The following is a 23456-nucleotide window of genomic DNA, read 5'->3' on the forward strand; positions in this document are numbered from 1 at the left end:
TGTTATCTCTGATTACCTTTAATGGATTTAGGCTTACATTAGAACTGAAAAAAGGAAGCTTTATGGATTTGTTTGGGTTTGTATGGGGTATGGGAAGAAGAGATCATTTGTTGCATTTTAAGAGGTGATAATTTACTAAAATTGTTTATACTTGTGATAAAGAGCCAAGTCACTTCTTTATATATTTCTTTTCTTTTTCTTTACTATATTCTTATTTTTTCTTTTATGCACCTTCCTTCTCTTTTTCTTTTTAATCTTTTTAGTTTACATTAATTTGCAATGTTGTAAATTGTAATCTTTAATAAGATTACTACTTTAAAAAAAGGAAATCATATCCCTGGAGTGGTTTAGTTCAGTTTTACTAAGTGCCTCTGCTTACCTTGGAGTGGTACGTAAGAGTATTTTTGGCCACTGCACACTGCTTCTCCACCAGGAAACAAAATCGCCGCCTCTCTTCTGTGAGCGCCATCTTGTAACCATCAGATACATAGTTCTCCAGCTCACTTTGTTTATTGGCCATTGCTTCAATAAACTGGAAGAAAAGAGAGAACATAAAATATTAGAGGTGAGTAGAAACCAGCACATTAATCACAATATGTAAGAGCTGCGGTGGGGCAGTGGTTAGAGTGCAATACTGCAGGCTGCTTCTGCTGATCACCGGCTGCCAGCAGTTTGGCAGATCGAATCTCACCAGGCTCAAGGTTGACTCAGCCTTCCATCCTTCTGAAGGTGGGTAAAATGAAGACCCAGAATGTTGCGGTCAATAGGCTGACTCTGTAAACTGCTTAGAGAGGGCTGTAAAGCACTGTGAAGCTGGATGTAAGTACTATTGCTAATATGAGTGCACAAGCCTGCAGGTATTCTGAATACAGCAGATTCCTTTGCAAACATCTATTCCAGTTGCTTGAGAGAAAGGAAGCAGAGAGAAAGAAGTAGGCAGTTGCCTCTTCATCAGTCCCCTACAAGAGTTTCTGAGAGATCCCTGATCTGGTGCTCAGCTGCAGCCTGGACAGCAGGGGGCACTGGGCCACAGAGCATAAGCCTGCTGAGAGAATCTCTCTCCTTCCCCCTTAGTAACATCCATCCTTAGTCATCTGACTTCCCTCACACAAAAGCTCCTGACTCAGTACGTGGGCTTCAGATGTTGTGTGGGTGGCAGAAGAGCAGAGAGATTCTTAGTCTCCCTCCTACGCCCTCTGCACCTGGATACTGCTAATTCTCTACTGCCTATTGCTATGAATCGACTTTGGTGGCTCACATAAGTTTAAAGGGCCTTCAGAAGGATTTTCCCCCCCTACACTTTCTCCGTTGAGCTCTCCTTTGTAGGCTACTGAGAATCAGCTTTCCCTACTCTTTCTGAAAATCATAAGAGGACATTGAGGTCCTCCTCAAAGGCCTATGGGTAATGCAGAAAGGCTTCACGCTGTCCACTTGAACCCACAACTCCTCTCCTGTGAGAAGATGCAACAAAGTAAAAAAAAAAAAAAGACATCAAGACTCAAGAGCCCCATATCCCCCTTTAACCAAACAGCATCTCCTCATGTGAAGTCTTCAAACTTTGACATAAAGTCACCCACTTAATTCTGCAACCAATGGCCCGAGAAATCCACAATGCAATAAATTTCCTTTCTCACATTCAGGGGTTTCTCTGCACTCAGCACTTCCACGCTCTGTTTGAATAGCCTAAAAGTCTGGAATATCCTAAAGCATTTTAGATGTAAACCTTCATGGCTTTAAAAGGTCATTAACTGCAAAAGAGTTAATAGAGCTCCTTCTTTATTGCATACACCAGCCCCTTGAGCAATCCCTTGTGCCTGCTTTCTGGATACCCTCCCTCCCTCCTTCCTCACCCCAAAAGACTCTGCAAGCAGGCTGCTGATGCCATTTCAACAAAGGCTACTGTGAGAAAGGAAAATGCCTTTCCTAAGAGGAAGCCTGTTGCAGGATAAATACATATTAAGGAGCAGCTCGCTTTCCTCCCATTAGTATTTATTCAGATGCCACATGTATATAGAACGTAGTGTAGCCAATTAAAATAAATATATCGGCTAGGAAGCCTGCAATTACTGTAGATGATGGTCCATTTCTAGCCAAGGACAAAAGCAAGAAAGGCACAATCTTGAAAAGAAAAATAGCTCCAGGCTATTTTCCTCTGATCATATGCAGTATAAGCAAGCCACACTTTTAATTTCATTTCTGAATCCTTTTCTTTCCTCCACCATTCCCTGCAGAAGGTGGGTTCCATTCTGAAGTGACAAAGAATTGCTTTCCTTTCTGCCACCTCCTTTATGATATTAACCCAACATGGCTGCCTTTCCACAATAACTACAGAGCTGTCCTTGTAATACTACAATATACAAGCTTTTTCTCTTTATGGAAAAGAGAAAACGAGGAGGAACTCAGTTTCCTTTCCATGCAGCCATGATCAAGCCACTTAAAGCTTCTTTATATCGAGTTAAATCAATTTGTCATAACTTCTGCTTAATTACAGGTGGTCCTCAATTTATGGCCATTTAGCCATAAGTTGAGGACCACCTTTTCCGAAGCCATGGTTATGACGGCTTCGGAAAAGGTGATTTACACACTGATTCACAGATATCTTATTTGTGACGGACAAAATAGTTGCATTTCAAAACACACATCAAGCTAAAAACCCTTCCACAAAGTTTGAATTAGTTTGCTTCAAACATCTGAAATCACTGTTTCAAACAGGTTGTGCGATTTGAATTGAGGTTTCACATACCCCTATCACAAGCTTTGCTGGCACTGACTGTTAGGTAAATTTGGCCCCTAAGAAATATTCTGAAATTCCATTTTTTTTTCCAGGGGAAAAAAAGGGGGATATGTGCTTCATCAACTGGATTTTATTTCAGGAAGGAATTAACTCCAGTATTCATTTCTCTCTGAACATCTGAGCTGATGTGCTTCGTTTTCAGCTGAAGGGATCCACATCTGCCATTTGTCTCTTCCTGCAATGCCTTACTGGTACAGATTCTTTGGAACATAACTTTTAATGTCTCTGCAATCACATTAGCAACTTTAATACCTGAGGGGAAATGGCAGAATTGCAAATAAAGGTTCCATTTTAAAAGATTTATTGGGCGATATGAATATTCTATTTTATCAGCGGAGAAGAGAAATGGGAATGGAATGGAAGTATAAAGTATAAAGCTTGAGACGTTCTCCCTTAAATTCCCAACACACTCAGCAGCAGCACCCAAGCATATGCTACGTTACTTGTTTAAAATAGTGCAATAATTACAATACCAGCCTAAACCTGACAGGTCTGTGAACTGCAGACAATAATGCTTGCTTGCTTTCTGTGCCACTTGTCTAAACTCTGGCAACCAGCAAATGCATTAAGGCAAGATTTCTTTAAATCAAAGCAATATGTCTTGTTCCTTTCTTCAGCAGTGGGTTTGTCCCAGAAGGAAGTCACTCAAGGTATCATCACACAATAATCTCACACTTCCCCCCCTTTATTTGAAAAAGTCTTAAGCTCACTGCTGCCAGGCATACATGGAAGACATGGGAAGTGTAACTGAAAAGCCGCTACCGCCTGCACTCAGTTCCCTGAACAGTAGCCCTCTTAAGCCATCTCTTTCCCCCCAGAGTTTTACTCAAATGAAATAAGATGCCCTATTATGACTACTTTCTTACAAGGAGCAGAAATAATTAGAGCTTTGCTTTCCAACCTTGGGGGGGGGTGTTGGGTGGTGCGGGTTACTACAAAGCTGAAAACTCCCAGCCTGTATGATGGGGCGTCACGTTGGTTAAGAATTCTGGATATTACAGCTCAATGGCTCTGGTTTATATTATATTGGAAAAGGTTTTAATGGTGAAAAAAATAAGGTTCTACATTTAGGCAAGAAAAACAAAATGTACAGGTTCAGTATATTTGGTACTTCCTCAATAGTAGTAACTGTGAGAGGGATCTTGGAGTCTAGTGGACAACCATTTCAGTGTGCAGCAGCTGCCAAAAAAGCCAACGCAGTTCTAGGCTGCATAAACAGGGGGATAGCATCAAGATCATGTGAAGTGTTAATACCACTTTATAATGCCTTGGTAAGGCCACACTTGGAACACTGCATTCAGTTTTAGTTGCCACAATGTAAAAAAATGTAGAGACTCTAGAAAGAGTGCAGAGAAGAGCAACAAAGATGATTAGGAGACTGGAAGCTAAATCACATGAAGAACGGTTGCAGGAACTGGATATGTCTAGTTGAATGAAAAGAAGGACTAGGGGAGACATGATAGCAGTGTTCCAATATCTCAGGGGTTGCCACAAAGAAGAGGGAGTCAAACTATTCTCCAAGGCATCTGAGGGTAGAACAAGAAGCAATGGGTGGAAACTAATCAAGGAGAGAAGCAACTTAGAACTGAGGAGAAATTTCCTGACAAGTTAGAACAATTAATCAGTGGAACAACTTGCTTCCAGAAGTTGTGAATGCTCCAACACAGGAAGTCTTTAAGAAGATGTTGGATAGCCATCTGTCTGAAGTGGTGTAGGGTTTCCTGCCTAGGCAGGGGGTTGGACTAGAAGACCTCCAAGGTTCCTTCCAACTCTGTTATTCTATTTCTTCTGCTGTTAGGTATTTTCCTTTATTATAATGGCTGGTATTATAGCTTGGGTTGGTTAAACAATATCACCATATCAAAATAAATGCAAGCAATTTGAACCCTCAAACATTAAAAACATTTCCTTCCCTTGGCAAAGATCTTAAGGAACTTTTGATTTTGAGTTCTGTATTAACAAGGAACTCCTGCTGCAAAAGCTACTGGGTATATGAAGTTAGCTTCACTAGCAACCATGGCAAACCACAACTTCAAAAAACATTTCCAACAGGAACTAGTAATTAGGGAAGAAGAAATGTGTGTGTGTGTGGGGGGGGGGGAAGATTCTCACATAATGCAGAGGCTACAGAAAGGAACTGGTTTACCATTCCCTTCTTCCAATTTTGTTTTTGCTTTAACTTCCAAGTAGGGATGTGCAAAGTGTTCCATAGATGGAACAGCTGGTTTCGGGTGACCTGCGTCTGGATTGAAACAAGCATGTTTTGAACGTTATGGTCCATGTACAAGATGAAATATGATGTTCTTGGCAGAGATGTTGGGATAGGAGTGAGAAACAGTCACTGCTAAGGGTTTTCATGGCATAGCATGTGCCTGTGACACATAAAGACAAAGATGAAAACTTTCAAAATTGAATGCTTTCAATTTATACTGAGGGGAAAAAAACCCATGCCACTTCCAACCTCAAGTGCCTGTTTATAATGAGAGCAATTCATGCTGTTTTCTCAATCAGGAAATTGGTCAAAAGAAGCATCATCCTTTATCATGGACCTATAGGCCTCGTGAGACCTTCACCTTGTTTCTGTACCTGAAAGAAAGATCCCTACATTGGGATAGTACAGCACTCAGGTAAGCTTGAGGATGGAACTAAAGAGACCCTACTTTGCAGCCATCAGCAAACATCAACAGCAATGTCAATTAATCAGTTCCCCATTATGATAAAGTCACTTAGACACTTAGCTCCAGATGCCTAAATACATCAATATATAAGAAATTCACTAGTAAGGAGTAAAGAGGATGCTACAACACAAATAGTCAGTGTTCCTGTTCTATCTATACTCAAACAGTAGCTCATGATCTATCTACATTCTCATCTGAGATGTCATGAAAAAAATATTTCCCCATTTTAAAAAAATATTAGGCCATCAATTAGAGGATTACACATTCCGGCTGCAATCAACATTTAAATTGTTGGTTATAAACCTGATACACAGCTACCTATTGGGTAATATATGCCTATTTTTCTTACATAACCAGTTGGCAAGGCAGTAGAGGATGGTTACCTGCTGCAGACATATTCTTTGCAAACTCAGTGTCATAAAATTATTTAACTCTTCATTGATGATAAGCAGATGCATACTGAGAAGTAATCCAGCATAATTCTTTTATTTGTTTATTTATTAGATTTATAGGGCTACCCATCCCACATAAAGTGGCTCAGGGCAGTTAACACAGTAAAACTTTCAATACAGTAACAAATGCATGAAATACATCAGAAAACAAAAAGAAAAACAGCCACTGAGGACAAACCAGTCAGGAACAAATTCATTTTTAATTCTCCTAAAAAAATCATGAAGAGACATTTCACTTCCTCAATGGGCAATATTTGCATTACGAATTCTAGAGTTTAATCCACAACTCGTTTATTTTAAAAATGGCACTTTTCAGAAGGAAAGGGTTTTTTTGTACAGTACATTTAATTCTTTCTGGTAAAAATATTGCACAAAAAAAATTATTCTAACTTGTTCTAATTAACTCAGTCACATCAGTCATTAAAAGAAGGATGTGATCTTAAGCAGTCTACTCGGGATGTTAAAGACATGGTAATAAGAGGACAGTCAAATCAGATTGAGCTCTTTAGGCAAGGCTTAAAATGTTTCTGGGCTAAAATAAACCAGAATCTTCCCCGGGGCAAACAAAGAATAACAGAATGACAGAGTTGGAAGGGATCTTGGAGGTCTTCTAGTCTGATCCCCTGCTCAAGCAGGAGACTCTAGACCATTTCAGACAAATGGTTGTCCAATCTCTTCTTACAAACCTCCAGTGACAGAGCACCCACCACTTCTGAGGGCAAAGCAGTTCCACTGATTAATTATTCTAACTGACAGGTAATTTCTCCTTAGTTTTAGGTTGCTTCTCTCCTTGGTTAGTTTCCATCCATTGCCTTTGTCCTGCCTTCAGGTGCTTTCAAGAATAGCTTGACCCCAGGGGTGGGTTGCTCCCGGTTTTACTACCGGTTCGCTTCACACATGTGCGCCATGCACAAAACAATTTACAGTGAACTGTGCACGCATGTGCACTACTAAACAACATGCTGGCAACAGCAGCGATGACCAGGGAACCGGTTTGGGGGCATGGCCAGCCTGGGTCGCTGCCGGTTCTGCGACCCAGGCTAAAATACCACTAACAATTCGGATGAACCGGGCCAAACCTGGAGCAACCCACCTCTGGGATAATCCCCTCGTCTCTATGGCAGCCCCTTAGATATTGGAATATTGCTATCTTATCACCCCGGTCCTTTTTTTTTGGATATATCCAATTCCTGCAATGGTTCTTCAATGTTTTAGCCTCCAGTCCCCTAATCATCTCTGCACTCTTTCTAGAGCAGGAGTGTCAAACTCGCATTGTCATGGTGTCGTCAAATGACGTATCGTGACTTTTTTCTCCTTCACTAAACCTGGCGTGGGCTTGGCCAGTGTGTGGCACATCCAGCCCTCAGCCTGAGGGTTTGACCGCTCTGTTCTAGAGTCTCAGCATCAAAGAAAGGAAAATAATCCGAAGAAGAAAGAAAGGAGAGATTAGAAAGGAAAAAGTGCAAGTCTTAGAAGGAAGGGGGGAAAGGTATGCTATCTCCTAAAGCTGGTGACTCACGAGAGGTGCTTCTAGTACTGCAGATCCTGAAGACTGAGTTGCATTATAAGCAGTCTCTATTGTTCGGCATGTGTGGGGGTGGGAAAAGGGGGTGGGTGGGTGGGAAGAGAGAACAGAAGGAGAGAAAAACAGCTATGGAGAGATTTTTTTTTTATCATTAATGGGCTGCTCTGAAGCACAGCTTCTGCCCACATGGATTGCACATTAACATACAGCTGTAACCCTTTGTTGCAGAAGGTCTGTTAGCATTAGGGTTATAGTAATAAAGTAAGCAATATTGCAGTTGGGCTTTTGCAAAACCCTATCTCAGAAGGGAACTTCAAGAGGCAAGAAGCACTTTAACTTTCATACTATTGAATGGTTTCCCCCCCCCCCCACTCCATTAAGGCAAATTCATCATGCAAGTTTCTTCCACGAAGAGAGGGTCTACCGACTACTCAGAAGGTAGTAAGGGTATGTAAATGCATGAAACCTTTGTAAAAGATTCCTAGAAAGATCTCATCTCCAGATATACTCAGTTTAATCTGAAATGAATCTAAAAGCATTATCCAAAATACTGAACATCTAATTCTACTCAGTAAAACATACAAACTGCAACATAGATTAATATAAGGGTATTGCAACCTTGGCAATTGGTCCCTCTGCTAACTTGTCCTTTTTAAAAAAGAGCTGAATTGACGCCCCCACTAATATCACCCGAGCCCAATGCCTTTTCTTCAATAGGTACAAATCGCTCAGAGACCCCTTTAGTGTAAAATTGGGAAACGGGTGGAGAGGCGATCACATTGTGTATCGTTTTAGAGTTATTTAAAATGACGGTCTCCTCTATTGGTTGATCACTAAACAGTTTAAATGGCAGGCACATCTACAATGGTGAGAGGCCAAGTATTGTGGTCCAACGCCGGCCCATGGAACTGGCAACAGAGTTGGACAGTGAGGAGGTTGAGAAGCAACATGGGCTAGTCCTGGAGTCTGGGGAAAGTTTGGACAAGGGCTCTGCATCCAAAGCAGAGAGGAGGCCAGGGCCATCTGGTAGCTGCGTGCTTCCTCCGGAGCTTCCGGAATCTGACATCAGCAAGGCAGAAGAACAGTGTGAGCCTGTTCCCAGTGTGTGCATCCGCGGAGCTGCCAGAGGCAGGAACAATTAAGGAACAAAGGGAGACTCAAGGAGTAAGGCTTGGAGATGATTGGCCCTTCCCATAAAACATATAAGAGGAGCAAACGGACGTGAGCCTTTGCAGGAAGTAATTAGTTCATCTAGTCAATTTAAGCTTAACATTTGGCCTTGCAAAACGAATTGGCAATTCGGCCTCTGGCAGCATTTCAAGGGAGATAAAGGTAGGTGCTTATCAGCATTACCATGAAAGACTGTGGCAGACATCTGTTGGACTCTTCACAGACTGTTTGTGAATGATTACAGGCTGTGAATGACCACAATTCACAGCCATCTAAATAGAAGAGGGCTTTTGGGGCTAGGATTGTGATTTATGTTTTCTCAGGAAGCGTAGGTCAGAACACCAAGAGCTAAACAGGTGGGCACCATCATGGAACAAAGCTCTTATAAAATTGAAAAAGTCACATTCTTCCGGAAAAAATCCAGAAGGCCGGTGAGACAAGGTTTACAGAAAAAATAGGACAGGTTTAGCTCTGCCAGGCTTCAGGCCTTCATATACATCATTTCTTCATATATCTACCTGATTGCACACTTTGTGTGAATGTGCCATGGTCTGTTTAGAGAAGGCAAGGAACTAAATAATTGTGCAAACTAAATGAAACCAAAACTCTAAATTCCGGTTTGGTCATATAAATACTGAACCCAGAGTCTTAATCATCCTTTAAAATGTGTGGATCAACTTCAAGCTCACTCCTAAAGCGAGGCTATTTTTTAAAAATCACTTTTATTTATTACCTATGCAAGCACTGCTACTTAACACTGAGCAAGGCAAACAGCCAGTGAGGGACCACTTTGGCAAACTGTGATTTTTGAATTAAGAAAAACAGCCACCTTCTTCTTCTGGCTATAAGAACACACCTGTAGCATTTCTCTGGTTCAAGATCATTCCACAGGAAAGGTTCACTGCGGGTTCTATTTAAAGAAGTGATTGCAACACAGACATGGTATTTCTGGATTCTTAAGAAGACTATTAGGAACAGAATACAGAATCACACCCCTCTTGTTCCCCAGTGGGAATTTCGCACACTCACTTTAACAATAATATTACAACTTGCTTTTAGCTCATTTTAAACCTAATGAGCTTATGTTACCTGGCCCTCATGTAGGGCCCAGAGAAGACATTACAGTGTATCTGTTGGTATATTACAGGAAGTCATGTTGTGGTTAAGCTGAAAATACACTTTATGGCCATGCTGCTTCTCCCTTCGTGTGCCCTTGCAAAACACAGTATACATGACTTAATGATGATTTCAGCACGATATGGCTTTTCAGAGAGGCACTGAAGGCCAGAATCAAGATCTGAAATGGACATTTTGTGATGAGCTTTCTTGTTTTCTCTCTCTGCAGTTTTGAGTGTTGCTTAAGTGCAAGCTAACTATGTTTGTAACCTAATTCTATTGAGTTGTTTTAAACCTTTTCACGGTAAGATTGTTGATAAGCCGCTCAAAGTCCTTTGGGGTTGGAGTAGCATATCAACTCTGCAGGAGGAGGAGAAATTTAAAATCACAAACTATAATAGAATTGAAATGCCAAATGTCCAAACCATCAGGAACCATCAGAAGGAAGACTACAAGTATCTGGGCATTTTACAGTTGGGTAACACTAAGCATGAGCAAGTTACAAATATGTTTAGTAAAGACTACATCCAGAGTGAGAATTGTGCTAAAGGCAAAATTGAATGGTAGAAACAACATCAAGGTCATCAATACCTGGATCATATCTGTGAAAGGATATACTGCTGGCATTATTAACTGACACAATATGAACTTGACAGTTTGAACCCCAAAACAATAAAGCTAATGACTCTTCACTATGCATTACATCCCTATAGTGATAATGATAGATTATACATACCCTGCAGAAATGGAGCCAGAGATTTACTTCAAATCAAACAAACAGAAAAGAAAAGCATGCATTGGCCGATTACATAAAGGACAGCCAAGTACAAGCATTAATACAAGTTAGAAAGAAAGAAAGAAAACATGAATTTTTAAATAATGTAGTAAAAAAAAAGAATAGAATGCTCAAAAGAAAAAGCATTGCATGATCAATTTCTACAAAAGATTGAGGGGGAAATGGATAAAGATAAAACTTGGCAATGGCTTACAACCGGACCAGTAAAAAAAGAAACTGAAGGCTTGATTTTGGCTACTCACAAGCAAGCTATTTGAAGTAATGTAATCAAGGTTAGAATGGAGATATCATCAAAGAAGTACAGAAGGTACTGAGGCAGGAGAAATGGTAGATCATAAAATCATCTCATGCAAGAAGATCACACAAATTCATTATAAACAATATAACAGTTGCCAAAATGATTCATTGTAATATCTATAAATATTATAATGTCCAGGAATAAAAAAAATGGATGGGGAAAAAACTGGCTGAAAACGAGCAGGTAAAAGTATTATGGGATTTCTGATTACACACTAATAAAGTCTTGCCCCATAATACACCAGATTTAACTTTGATTGAAAAGAAGAAAGTGTGGATAATTGATGTGGCAATTCCAAGGATATTAGAATAGAAGACAAATAATTGGAGAAGATCACAAAGAGTCAGGATCTGAAAATCAAAACTTAAACATCATGGTATAAACTGGCCATGGCAGTCCCTGTGGTTATCAGCACACTGGGTGCCATATCAAAAAATATTGGATGGCACTTAAAAAATGTGCACATTAACAAAATTTCTATCTGTCAATGTCACACTGCTGAAATCTGCACATGTACCACACCAATATCTTAAAATATCCTAGGTTCTTGGGAAAAACTTGAAGAATATGAAAATGAACACTACCTAAAGAATTGGAAGTTGTGATTTCATATTTTTGTGTTATAATAATATAAAAGGAGAGGGACACTGAGATTTTCAGCTCTCCCCTCACTGATGATATCACTTATCACCATATTTTACAAGAACTTCAAAGGCCACTTTAGAAACATGTGCAGACTCTCTTTGAAAATAATTTCTACCTCTGGTTTAGAATAATGTGTGACCTAGAAACTCTGGTTGGTTTTACTCTGTTTACTGTCATAAGATGAAAAGCTTGTTTGTATAAACACAGATGACTCCATATAATAGCAGAATTTGCTGACAGAAGAAACCAACAAATTTTGGCTACTTTCTAGCAATGTTGTGAAATCGGTTAATGTTAAGAGGAAACACAATGACTGTACGTTAGGGAAGCATAACATCTGGGAGGATTGTTACTCGAAACTAGGCATAACAAAGTTAAGCTAATTGAGAAAAACTGATTTTGTTTTGAAAAATGAAGTGATGGTTTCCACAATGGAAATCTTGATAGAGAAAATATGTCAAACATGGAAATGAAGTCATAAGGAAGAGCTACATATGCTTTAAGAACTACCCCCCAGGCTAACAAGGCTAAATCCGGAAAGAAGAATAAATGTAGGTCCTGGTTGTAAAAAAAATATGCAAAACATTCAGGATTTTGATTATTTCAGCTTTTTAAAGAAATGATGACTTCAGCTTTTAAGATCATGAAAGCATGTAGATAACATTTGAAAGCAGACAGTTAATTTTGAGCAAAGCCTCAGAAGTTTCTTTTATATTAAAAGGAATGTAACAATCACATGATCCGAGGAAGACAATATGGCTTTTAAAAATGGACACATATGGAAAGCTCACTTCAAATTTAGAAAATGGCAAAGTCCAGAACCAAAAAGAGACTGTCTGTAGCTGAATCTCTACATACAAACACACAGGCACACAAACGCAAGTATCCAGAAAATAATTAGAGTGGGAGATAAGATAGTATCAGTCATGACCAGACAATACCCCCTATAAGGTTAGAAACAAATATTCTTTATCCCATATACCATCCCTAATCTTACAAGCAAATGCTCAAAACATCAACTTTTCAATCTTGGTGGCAACAGAAGTCCATAAATGGTTGTCAAAAAAGTGTCTTATTTTAATATTGATCAAATAGCACCTGAGGGCAGGACAAGAAGCAATAGATAGAAGCTCTTCAAAGGGAAATCCAACCTGGAACTAAGGAGTAATTTCCTGAAAGTGAGATCAACTAATCAGTGGAACAGCTTGCCTTCCAGTGTTGTGGGTGCTCTGTAAGTTTATTCTATGCAACTTATAAAATTGATGGTGAACTTATGGCACGCATGCCACAGGTGGCACGCAGAGCCCTTTCGGAGGGCACGCAAGCCATCGCCCAGCTCAACTCCACTGCGCATGTGGGAGCACCCCCCGCTGGTCAGATGATTTTCGGGTCTGTGCCGCAGATGCAGGTACTGCCCGTCCCTCCCAGGAGTCTCCACGCGGTCCATTTTGGATGCCAGGTAAGTTCAGGGCCTGAGTGGAGGCTGTGGGAGGGTGAAAAACGGGCTTCCCGAAAGTTCAGGAAGTCCGGAAACGGGCCTGTTTCTGACCTCCGGACAGATGGGGTAGGCCAGTTTCGCCCTCCCGAAGGCTTGAGGAAAGCCTCCAGAGACTGGGGAGGGCAAAAATGCCCCCCAGTGCTATGGTGCAGGAGGCAGAGTAGGCCACGCCCACCCAGCAACCCGACAGAGAACCAGTTGTTAAAATATTTGAATCCCACCCCGGTTGTGCGCATGCATGGGGGGGGGAGTGCGTGGGGGGTTTGCGTGCCCATGTGCAGGGGGCGGGGTGCATTGCATTATGGGTGAGGGCACACGCATGTGCAATGTCACGCGTATGCACATGATTTTGGCACACAATGGCAAAAAGGTTAGCCATCACTGCCGTATACGATACTGCAGAGGTAAAAGAAGGTAGGATTGAAAGGCCACATGCTCTGCCACTATTAAAATAAAGGACAGATAATTCAAAGATCTGGCAAGAAGGCAAGTGTGTATGTTTCTCAATCACTCCTAAAACTAAATTTGTTATTCCAGCCACCGGTTTTAAAAATGAGGTTGCACCTCATGTTTTACTGCCTTGTAACCAAGAATCTGTCACACACAGAAGGTTTAAAAAAGGTAATTCCTGACAGAACAGCCCTGTAAAGCTAACAAAGGAAACTGAGTCATGCAAGCATTGAGAAAAGAAAAAAGGGTGGGGCACCAAATAAAGAAGGTGCCTAGGTGACTAGGAGACAACAAGGAGGTTGAGAAATCATGAAATGAATGTAGGATTAGTCAGGAAATTATTGCAGAAATGGAAGGCAGACAGGGTATAGGTTGCCCTGTAGCTCTTGAACAGCATATGTAGCAATAGCACTTAGACTTATATACCACTTGACAGTGCTTTCCAGTCCTCTCTAAGGGGTTTACAGAGTCAGCCTATTGCCCCCAACAATCTGGATCTTCATTTTACCCACCTTGGAAGGATGGAAGGCTGAGTCAACCTTGAGCCGGTCATAATTGAACTCCTGGAGTGAGCAGTGAGTTATCCTTGCGGTACTGCATTCTAACCACTGCGCCACCACAGCTCTTATGTCCTTATAAAATCTTAGACTAATGCCAAGGGAATTACTAAAATAAAAAGTTTCAGATCCATTCCATGGGAAAAGATATTTTATACAGAAAAAAGATGTACATTTTGACCAGAATGAAGATTCTGACAACAACAACAGCGACAACAGAAGTAAATGAACATTACGATCTGCTTTCCTGGGACATCAGCACAGCTTTTTCACATGGAACTAGCCGTATATTGTACTAGGAGAAGGAATATTAAGCACCAGTAGGCACATTTGTTGAGAGCTGAGAAAGACAGACTAGAGCAGGACTTTGATCATTAATCTAATCATTTCCCTTTCTACTTTATTAACGCATGATGCCATGAGATGGTTTGTTATGCAGACTGATGATGATAAGGGATGAGAGGGAGTGACTGATGCAAGTCATCTTCCATGACCAATGAGTGGCTCTCCCTGCTCCTAATCCACTTTTTCCATCACTCTACCATACTGTCCCTAAAAGAATCTAAGCTTTTAAAAAAATCAACTTTGCTACATGTATATCTCTGAATCTTGTAGTCAAAACCCTCAGTTATATGAAAAATGGAACAAGTCTGTTTCCAAAACACTGTTTTCTTCCAAAGGTTTCATTCCTCCCAGGAATCTATGCTACCAAAAATGCACAAAGCCCTCCAAACGCTGGAACCAGCTTGCTCCAGTGAAAAAGCAAATTCCCTAATTATCATACTAGACAGGAATAAGGAGAGAGAGAAAAACAGGCCCTTTCCCCTGTCTGAAAAGTGCAATATACAGTATGTATGCAAAAATGCAAATTCTTAAAATAGACAGTTATGGAACAAGCATCTGGGAATCCAGCTTCAGAAAGCTAACGGAACAAAGGGCTGTTCCAAGAAAAACCATCTGAAAGATTCATCCCAGAATTTTTAGAACTCAAGAAGAAAATTCAAGAAGACAGCCTAGAGCTACGCCGCCTACGGTCTGACCTTAGTGTAGTACACAAAATTGTCTGCTACAATGTCCTGCCTGTCAATGACTACTTCATCTTCAACCGCAATAGTACATGGGCAAACAATAGATACACACTCAAGGTAAACTGCTTCAAACTCAATTGCAGAAAATACAACAACAGATTGATCAATGCTTGGAAGGCTCTGCCGGAGTCCATTGTTACATCCTCAAACTCCCACAGCTTCAACCTTAAACTGTCTACCGTAGACCTCACCCCTTTCCTGTAGGGGGTGTGCATAAGCGCACCAGCGTGCCTACCGTCCCTGTCGTACTGTCCCCATTTATTTGTACCCATTTCCTGTGTTCATGTCCATGTTTATACTTATACCTGTTATCTCGTACATGTTTGACAAACTAACTAACTAAATAAAAATGTAGACAATCCAAAGGAAAAGATCCTACTATATTCCGTTCACACACACACACACACACACACACACACACACATTTTTTAAAAAAATTACAACTGAATTATTCTTTTGTTGTTGAGTCTTCACTAAACTGTCATTTGGGGAAAGTACCATAGTTTAACCCATCTGAAGAACATTGGCCATAGGGTGGAATATTTAAAAAATGAAAAAGGAATATGCATTTTATGTCATATTCTTAAGCTTATGAGTTGAATGAATTTGTTTCTTACTGTTTTTCTTTTTTCTTTTCTGACGGGCTTCATTTATTATACTTCATTATTGTATTGAGGTTTTTATTGTACTGAGTTGCTTTATGTGTGAGATGGGTACACAGTAAATCTAATAATTAAATAAAAGAATTATGCTGAACTACTTTTCAGTAGGCATCTGCTTATCATAAATGAAGAACAAAGCACATTTATGACACCGAGTCTGCAAAGAATATGACTGTTTGCTGGTAACAACTCTCCACTGCTTTGCTTACTGTCTTTTTACTCAAGGAAGATAGGAAGAGATTACCCAAAGCCTATGAACAATGCAGGTAAATTGTATTTCAGATTTATGAAGCAACAATTTGAATTGTTGACTATGGCAGTAAGTATAATCTCCTCTAAGTCTGTGATGGCAAACCTATGGCCCATGTGCTACAGGAGGCACGTGGAACCGTATTTGCCGACACATGAGCTGTCAGCTCCGGGATGCATGCGCGCGCCAGCCACCTGGATTTCAGCCTTCCAGAGGGTCCGGGAAGACCATTTTCGTCCTCCCCAGGCTTCAGGAAAGCCTCCGGAGTCAGGGGAGGGTGAAAAATGGGCCCAAAGGGGCCAACTGGAAGTTCAGAATCAATCCATTTCCGGCTTCCGGAGGGCCTCTGAAGGGTCAGGGGAGGCCATTTTCACCTCCCCAGGCTGCAGGAAAGCCTCCAGAGTCTGGGAAGGGCAAAAAGTCCCCCCCACATGGGGGGGGGTCATGCGCACATGCGTGAGGTTCTCATGCCCATGCGCAGGTGGGTGGGGCGCATTGAATTGTGGGTGTGGGCACGCGCTTGCATACGAAAAGATTTGCCATCACTGCCCTAAGTGTTCCACAGGTAAGAAACATTTAATAAACTTTTTGGTTTTAAGTCCTCAAGTGACTCAACATATGTCTTTTTATTTCTAAGGTTAATAAAGCTATATTGCCCCAGGGATGACACTAGTTGAAGCAGGGTGGAAAAATGAAATGTGGATTTTGAAGTTTTGAGCTGCATTCCTGCAGCCCACTGGAGTAGTTCTCTTTCATATATGGAGGGTATCTGAACACCTCTGGTGGGTTGGAGAAATTGAACTCAAATTCCAACGATTGGTTCCTGCAGCCCACCAGAATAGTTCTCCTCTGTGCATAGAAGGGAGCCGAACTAAAGAAGCGGCTCTTTTGTTCCATCCACTTAAAGACCCGGGGAATAATTTAATGACTGCAACTGGGAATGCCAGGATTGCAGACATTGAGTGCAGCAGTCACGTGTGTATCTGGCTTGACAACCACTTCTCTCTCAACAAACAATATTCAGGGTCCCAATTGTGGTTATAAGTCAAAGACTATCTGTAGTCTACATAAAAAGAATTAAAGAGGGAAAACTAGGAAGATAAATAACTCGTCGACTGAGGAGAAGGCTGTGTTGCAATTCTCCTTTTGTTTTTAAAAAGGTAAAAAAACATATTGGCATCCTTCAGTCTCAAAAGACTATTGTATTGTGCTCTGGAAAGAGGTCCTAAAGCAGCATCTGGTGTGGCTAAAAAGGCCAATTCGGGAGTGGCAATTCCTTTCACACTGAGGGCAGATACATTCTGTCCCCTGCCCAGCATCCAGATTTCACTACTTCCGGGACAGCCTCTTTGCCTCAGCCTGCCAAACAAGCGTCTCTTCGAATTGGAGAAAGCCATGCTGCGTCTTTAGCCTCCAAGCTGAACGATCAGAGGTCAAGGTTTCCCAGCTGTTAATGCCCATTCCCAAGGCCTTTAGATCCCTCTTGCAGATATCCTTGTATCGCAGCTGTGGTCTCTCTCTGGGGCGCTTTCCCTGCACTAATTCTCCATACAGGAGATCTTTCAGAATCCGACCATCAGCCATTCTCACGACATGCCCAAACCAGCGTAGACGTCGCTGTTTCAATAGTGTATACATGCTAGAAATTCCAGCATGTTCCAAGACTGTGCTATTTGGAACTTTGTCATGCCTGGTGATGCCAAGAATATGTCGGAGACAGCGCATATGAAAGGTAAAAAAAACATGGGAGATGGTATTGTGACATTCATAACAATTCAAATCATGCAAGCTTGTGAATTTCGGAACATATTTGCAATCACATTTTCCATACAACAACCTGGCTTTGTCTAATGTATAAAATGTAAGGGACATGTTAAAAAAACAGATTGCTGCATAAAATGCAAAACTTGTGAATTGGCATATATCTAAAATTCTAAGAAGACAGCATTTGTATCACAAATACCTACAGTGAATGAAATTATACAGTAGAAGATTAAGAGGATAGCTAATCTATTTTCTTCACTACAGTTTTCAAAACAGCCAAAGTACTATTTATTTTAAATATTTGCAATGCTGCCTCTTGGCTTTCTCCCAGTCATGACTGGGGTTTTGTTGCTGTTGTTGGATGAATACGAACTGTCTTCTAGCACAAAACCGCTTCTTTTCAGACTGGATGCAAACTGCCCCAGAACCAGAGGAAGTTGGCTGAAGGGCAGCCTAATCAATGAGTATAAATCCATTTTACAGCAAGGAGAATTTCACAAATGCCAATTGCCTTTGCAGTCCAAATTACTTGCCTTTCCCAGTTATAGGATGAAATACCTAACTCTTCACCCATGCCAAAGAATTTAGAAGATGGAAAGAGAGGTGGCTGCATGGAAAGATGAAAAAAAAAGAACCATATGCAGAGATTTATTCCTTCTTAATTTGTCCTGAGGGGTGAAGGCAGCCCAAAGTCAGGAGAATATTTTTACTGCTGTTTTACACCTGACCTTGAAGCTGGTTGCTTCTGATTAATGGTAGTGCATTTTTAGTAGGACTGGTTTGGTTAACTCCTGACAAAAAATATTCTCAAATTTATCAAAAACTTCTACGTGCCTTATCAGAAAAGCTATAGAAATGGTCTTGAAAGTTTTGGCTCTTATTCAGCATTATTATAAAATGAAATTGGATCTTTTCTGATATCAAACAGAAAAAAAGGGAGCAAAATGCTGACATAATCTAAACAACTATTATAGTTTTTTTTTAAAAAACCAGTTATAAAACAAAACTTAAGGATGTGGAATTGAGTGAAAACATAATCATTTGGTACAGATTGAAATATTTTACTTGAAGCCTGTTCCCAGGGGCACCCATGATTACATGCAGACAGAGGGCATAATTTATTAGTTCAGAGACTGTACAATACAGAAGCAGAAATACTAATTACAAAATGAAATTGTATGAGGTAGGCATCATCTATTTTTTGCACGAGGAAAGTAAGTTATCATTTTGTATTAAACACACTCAACTGCTATGAAAATGTAGTCATCCTGTCAGTCGTCACCTTATGACTGCAATTGGAACAAGAATTTCCTTCGCTAAGCGAAGGGGTCAGGAAGTGTTGCATTCCAAATACCCCAAATTATAATCACATGACCATGGGGATACTACGATGACCATAAGTGCAAGAACAAGTCACTTTTCAGAGCCCTCATAACTTCAAAAAGTTGTTAAACGAATGGACGTAAGTCAAGGGCTACTTACATAAATAGGCTGTGTGACAGCAATTGCATACCAAATCAAATATTCTATAGATTAGTTAAAAACAAAACAAGGCAATTAAGGTCATCAGGAATGGTCAACTGTAAGTGAAAATTCTTGTGCTAATGGAATATTTCATAGAAAATAGGCTGTCTACTTAAAGTATTTTAAGTATTTCAAGTAACTAACATTCTAGACATTTTGAGAGGTTTTTACATATTAATATATTATTTTAATTTATAAATTAGGTAATATTCCTGTTTTTCAAGGAATGTCAATTTTTTTTGTTTCTCATTCAATCTTCCAAAAAGTAGTGTTAAATTGTTAATATATTTTTATAGATTATGTATAAAGTATATCTCTACTAAATATTCCCTGTGCAGCTGCTAAGTCAGTCTTTTCAAGTTTTCCAATGATCTGATTCTAGAAAATTATACATAAAATTTTTTCAACTGGTTTTTGAAATAGAATTCAACATTAATGCTTTTTGGGAAATTATCATCTTAGTATCTTGAAAGGAAACAAAGAGAAGTAACCAACTTTAATCAAATTACAAGGTCTTTTATTATTCCAGGCCTTAAAATAATTTTTATTAGTTTATCCCCTGCAGCTCTTCAAAATAATACTCAGAGGATCTGTTATACAAGACCAAGCAGAATCTGTTCCACTGACTAAAACTGTTTGATTCGTAAATGAACAGCTTTCAATTTATAATAATCTGGATGTTGCAAATATATGTACAGTTAAAAATGGCAATGAATTAATTTTGAACAAGGATATACAAAACAATTGAATGAATCATTTAAATGGATTTATTACTATTTATTAATTTAACCCCTAGATCTCACAATAATTAATTCAACGCTTTGACTCCAATTACACAAATTGGAGTCTTTTAAAGAACTTTTCACTGTTATCTTATTTATTATTTTTCCTTTTAGACTACATATTTATTATGGTGATATTTTTTATTTGCATGTCACAGTTGTATGCAGTATGTTAAAATGTTATTTATAATTATGAATGATTACCAAGCCCAGGTCAATTCCCGGAATCCAGACTGAAATCTTATTTCAGAGCAGTATCATTTAGCCTGTTCATTACATTCAATGTTGGCTATGCTTAAGCCAAAGCAACAGATGTTCACATAATTGTTTGACTGACAAAAGCACATTGACATCCATGAACCCCTAGTAAAGAAGCATGGCATTGTTTTTTAAACCACACAGAATTGTGACAATACATGAATTGGTACAATAAATAAGAGATTAAATAAAGAATGAAAATTAGATGATTTATTTTTGACAGTTGGATATCCCATCTTTTCATCATGGTGGCATACACGACACTTTGTTCTTCTATTTCCCCCCATAACTATCATCTTTTGAGATAGGTTGGGCCGAGAGAGAAGAACTGGCTCCAAATCACTCAGAACTTCTATTTCATATGGCCAATATATAGGTTGGGACAGCTTTCAAAACTGGTTCTGAGCCTTACTCCCTGCTCTGCATAGTCCACTGAAGATTTATCCAAGCAAAGCAGGACAAATCCTGTTCTGCTTGCATAATCCTTTAGAAAAACTACACAGCTCTTCTCACCAAAGTTGCTTGCCATGACTCACAGCTGAAGTTGAAATCTGAGATTTATCGAGTCAAAAATACAGGAGCCATTTAATGAATTCAAATATAACATGTAGTATATATTTAATTTGGTTATAAAATCTGTTGGAATATTGTTCGCAACTTCTGTTTCTGTATTTCATTCAGCATTTTCTTCCAACAGCTCTCTATAAGAATATAATAGAATAACAGAGTTGGAAGGGACCTTGGAGGTCTTCTAGTCCAACCCCCTGCCTAGACAGGAAACTCTATATCATTTCAGACAAATGGTTATCCAACATCTTCTTGAAAACTTCCAGAGATACAGAGCATGACAAGCCATGTTTTAAGAGATAGTTTGTTAGAATTTGATGGAATAAAATTTTATACATTAAACAGGGCCACAGGAGAATGCTCACACCTGATACTAAAGGTTATTAATTGGGCTACCAATTGTTCCCTAATGAATAATAAAGTAGATATTGAACTATATCTGGGCTTTGAACTTATTTCTTTTTATTAATGTATCTTACATAAATGCACATGGCCTGGTTTGAGCTGGCTTTCCTATTCGTTAGCATTCCCTGGCCAATAACTAAAATTATTTCTTCTGGGAATTTCAAAATGAGGCTTCAATTATGAAAATTGTGTAAGAATTGGTTGATGGGAAGTAACAGACTCAAGCTCAACCCGTCCAAGACGGAGTGGCTGTGGCTACCGGCACCCCGGTTCAACCAGTTGCTCCCATCACTGGCCATTGGGGGCGAACAGCTGACCCCCGTGGATCGGGTACGCAATTTGGGCGTCCTCCTGGATGCCCGGCTGTCAATGGATGACCATGTGATGGCCGTGGCAAGGGGGGCGTTTCACCAGGTTCGCCTGGTGCGCCAATTGCATCCCCTATTGGACCGGAACACCCTCTGCACAGTCACCCATGCGCTTGTGACGTCCCGACTGGACTACTGTAATGCTCTCTACATGGGGCTCCCCTTGAGATGCACCCGAAGGCTGCAGTTGGTTCAGAATGCGGCCGCGCGGACAATTGCAGGAGTCACTAGAAACTCCCATGTAACACCTCTCCTGCGCGGGCTGCACTGGCTACCTGTGGCTTTCCGGGTGCGTTTCAAGGTGTTGGTTATCATCTTTAAAGCGCTCCATGGCACAGGACCTAGTTATTTGCGGGATCGTATCCTGCCCCATACATCCCTTCGGCCAATCCGCTCTCACAGAAAGGGACTCCTCCGGGTGCCGTCCACTAGGCAGTGCCAGCGGGCGACACCTAGGAGTAGGGCCTTCTCTGTGATGGGCCCGACCCTCTGGAATGACCTCCCCCCTGATATCAGAACCACCACCGATCTCCGCTCCTTCCGTAAGAAGCTTAAAACCCACCTGTTCAATTTAGCCGGCCTGGCCTGATCCCAGGTTAGTCCCTCAAGTCTGCATTTTTAAATTTTTAGGGGTTAGTTTTTTAGGTTGATTTTTAACTTTTATTATCCTGTACAGCTGTTAGGTTTAATTCGATTTTAAGGGTATTTAAGGGTATTTATTTTTTGTATCTGGTTTTTAATGAGATGCCTGTACACCGCCACGAGTCCCTTCGGGTAGAGGGGGCGGTCTATAAATCTTGAAAATAAATAAATAAATAATAAATGAACAAATATTGCTGAAGCAAGTAGTCAAAGGAGACAAGTCTCCAGTCCCCTGAAAGACATATGAATGCTTAATTCCATGATAGATCACAGTCAGTCCATTTAATATGATCCTTGTACAAAATCAATATGTTTACATTTTCATACTGGAACATGAAAAATGACAATATGAGACTAAGGCATTCCTTAGAATAGACCATTCATTCCGATTCTCCAATTCTCTCCAACTTACCGTAAGAAAATAACTGTGTATATTTAAAAATCCAATACAGGTAACTCTCGACTTCAAGCCCAAAATTTATGTTGCTAAGCGAGACATTTGTTAAGCAAAATTTCCCCATTTTATGACCTTTCTTGCCCCTATTGTTAAGTGAATCATTGAAGTTGTTAAATTAGTGACATGGTTCTTAAGTGAATCTGGCTTCCCCATTGGCTTTGCTTGTCAGAAGTTTGCAAAAGGGGATCGCGGGACCCTGGAAAACGACAACCGTCATAAATATGAGTCAGTTGTCAAGTATCTGAATTTTGATCACGTGACCATGGGGATGCTGCAAAGTGTGGAAAATAGTCATAAGTTGCTTTTTTTCAGTGCCATGATAACATTGAACAGTCACTAAACTATCTGTTGTAAGTCGAGGACTACCTGTAGGTCCAGTTATTGCTTCTCTCTTTTCATCACAGGGAGCTTTTTAACAAGGAGTCTGAGAACATTTTTTAACCCTCACAGAGGATGGCGCTTTTATGACACGGGGGTCTAACGACACTACTGCACACCCTTCTGCTAAGAGCACACGAATGGTCAGATGGACCCAACAATTCCTCCAATGAGCCTCTGTCAGTGCAGTCGGGCTCTAGGACAGTGTTGGTGAACCTTTTCAGCACCGAGTGCCAAAATGGGAGTGCGTGCCCGCAGACATGCTGGAAACCAAAAGAGTAGCCACCCGGTGCACATTCATGAGCTGGGAAGATGATCTTCCGGTTTCCAGC

At 40.3% G+C, this 23456-nt stretch overlaps 1 protein-coding gene across 3 annotated transcripts in view; it reads right to left on the reverse strand.

Moving 5' to 3' along the window:
- BAIAP2 (BAR/IMD domain containing adaptor protein 2) overlaps positions 1-23456 on the reverse strand; it is an 84526-nt gene that overhangs the window by 45691 nt on the left and 15379 nt on the right. For all 3 annotated transcript variants that reach the window (XM_081935627.1, XM_081935629.1, XM_081935628.1), the window contains exon 4: positions 380-532. In XM_081935627.1, coding sequence (XP_081791753.1) covers positions 380-532 — 153 coding nt within the window. The remainder of the gene's footprint in view (positions 1-379; positions 533-23456) is intronic.

The sequence above is a fragment of the Natrix helvetica genome (genome assembly GCF_964273705.1).
Source record: "Natrix helvetica genome assembly, chromosome: 1".
Lineage (NCBI taxonomy): Eukaryota > Metazoa > Chordata > Lepidosauria > Squamata > Natricidae > Natrix > Natrix helvetica.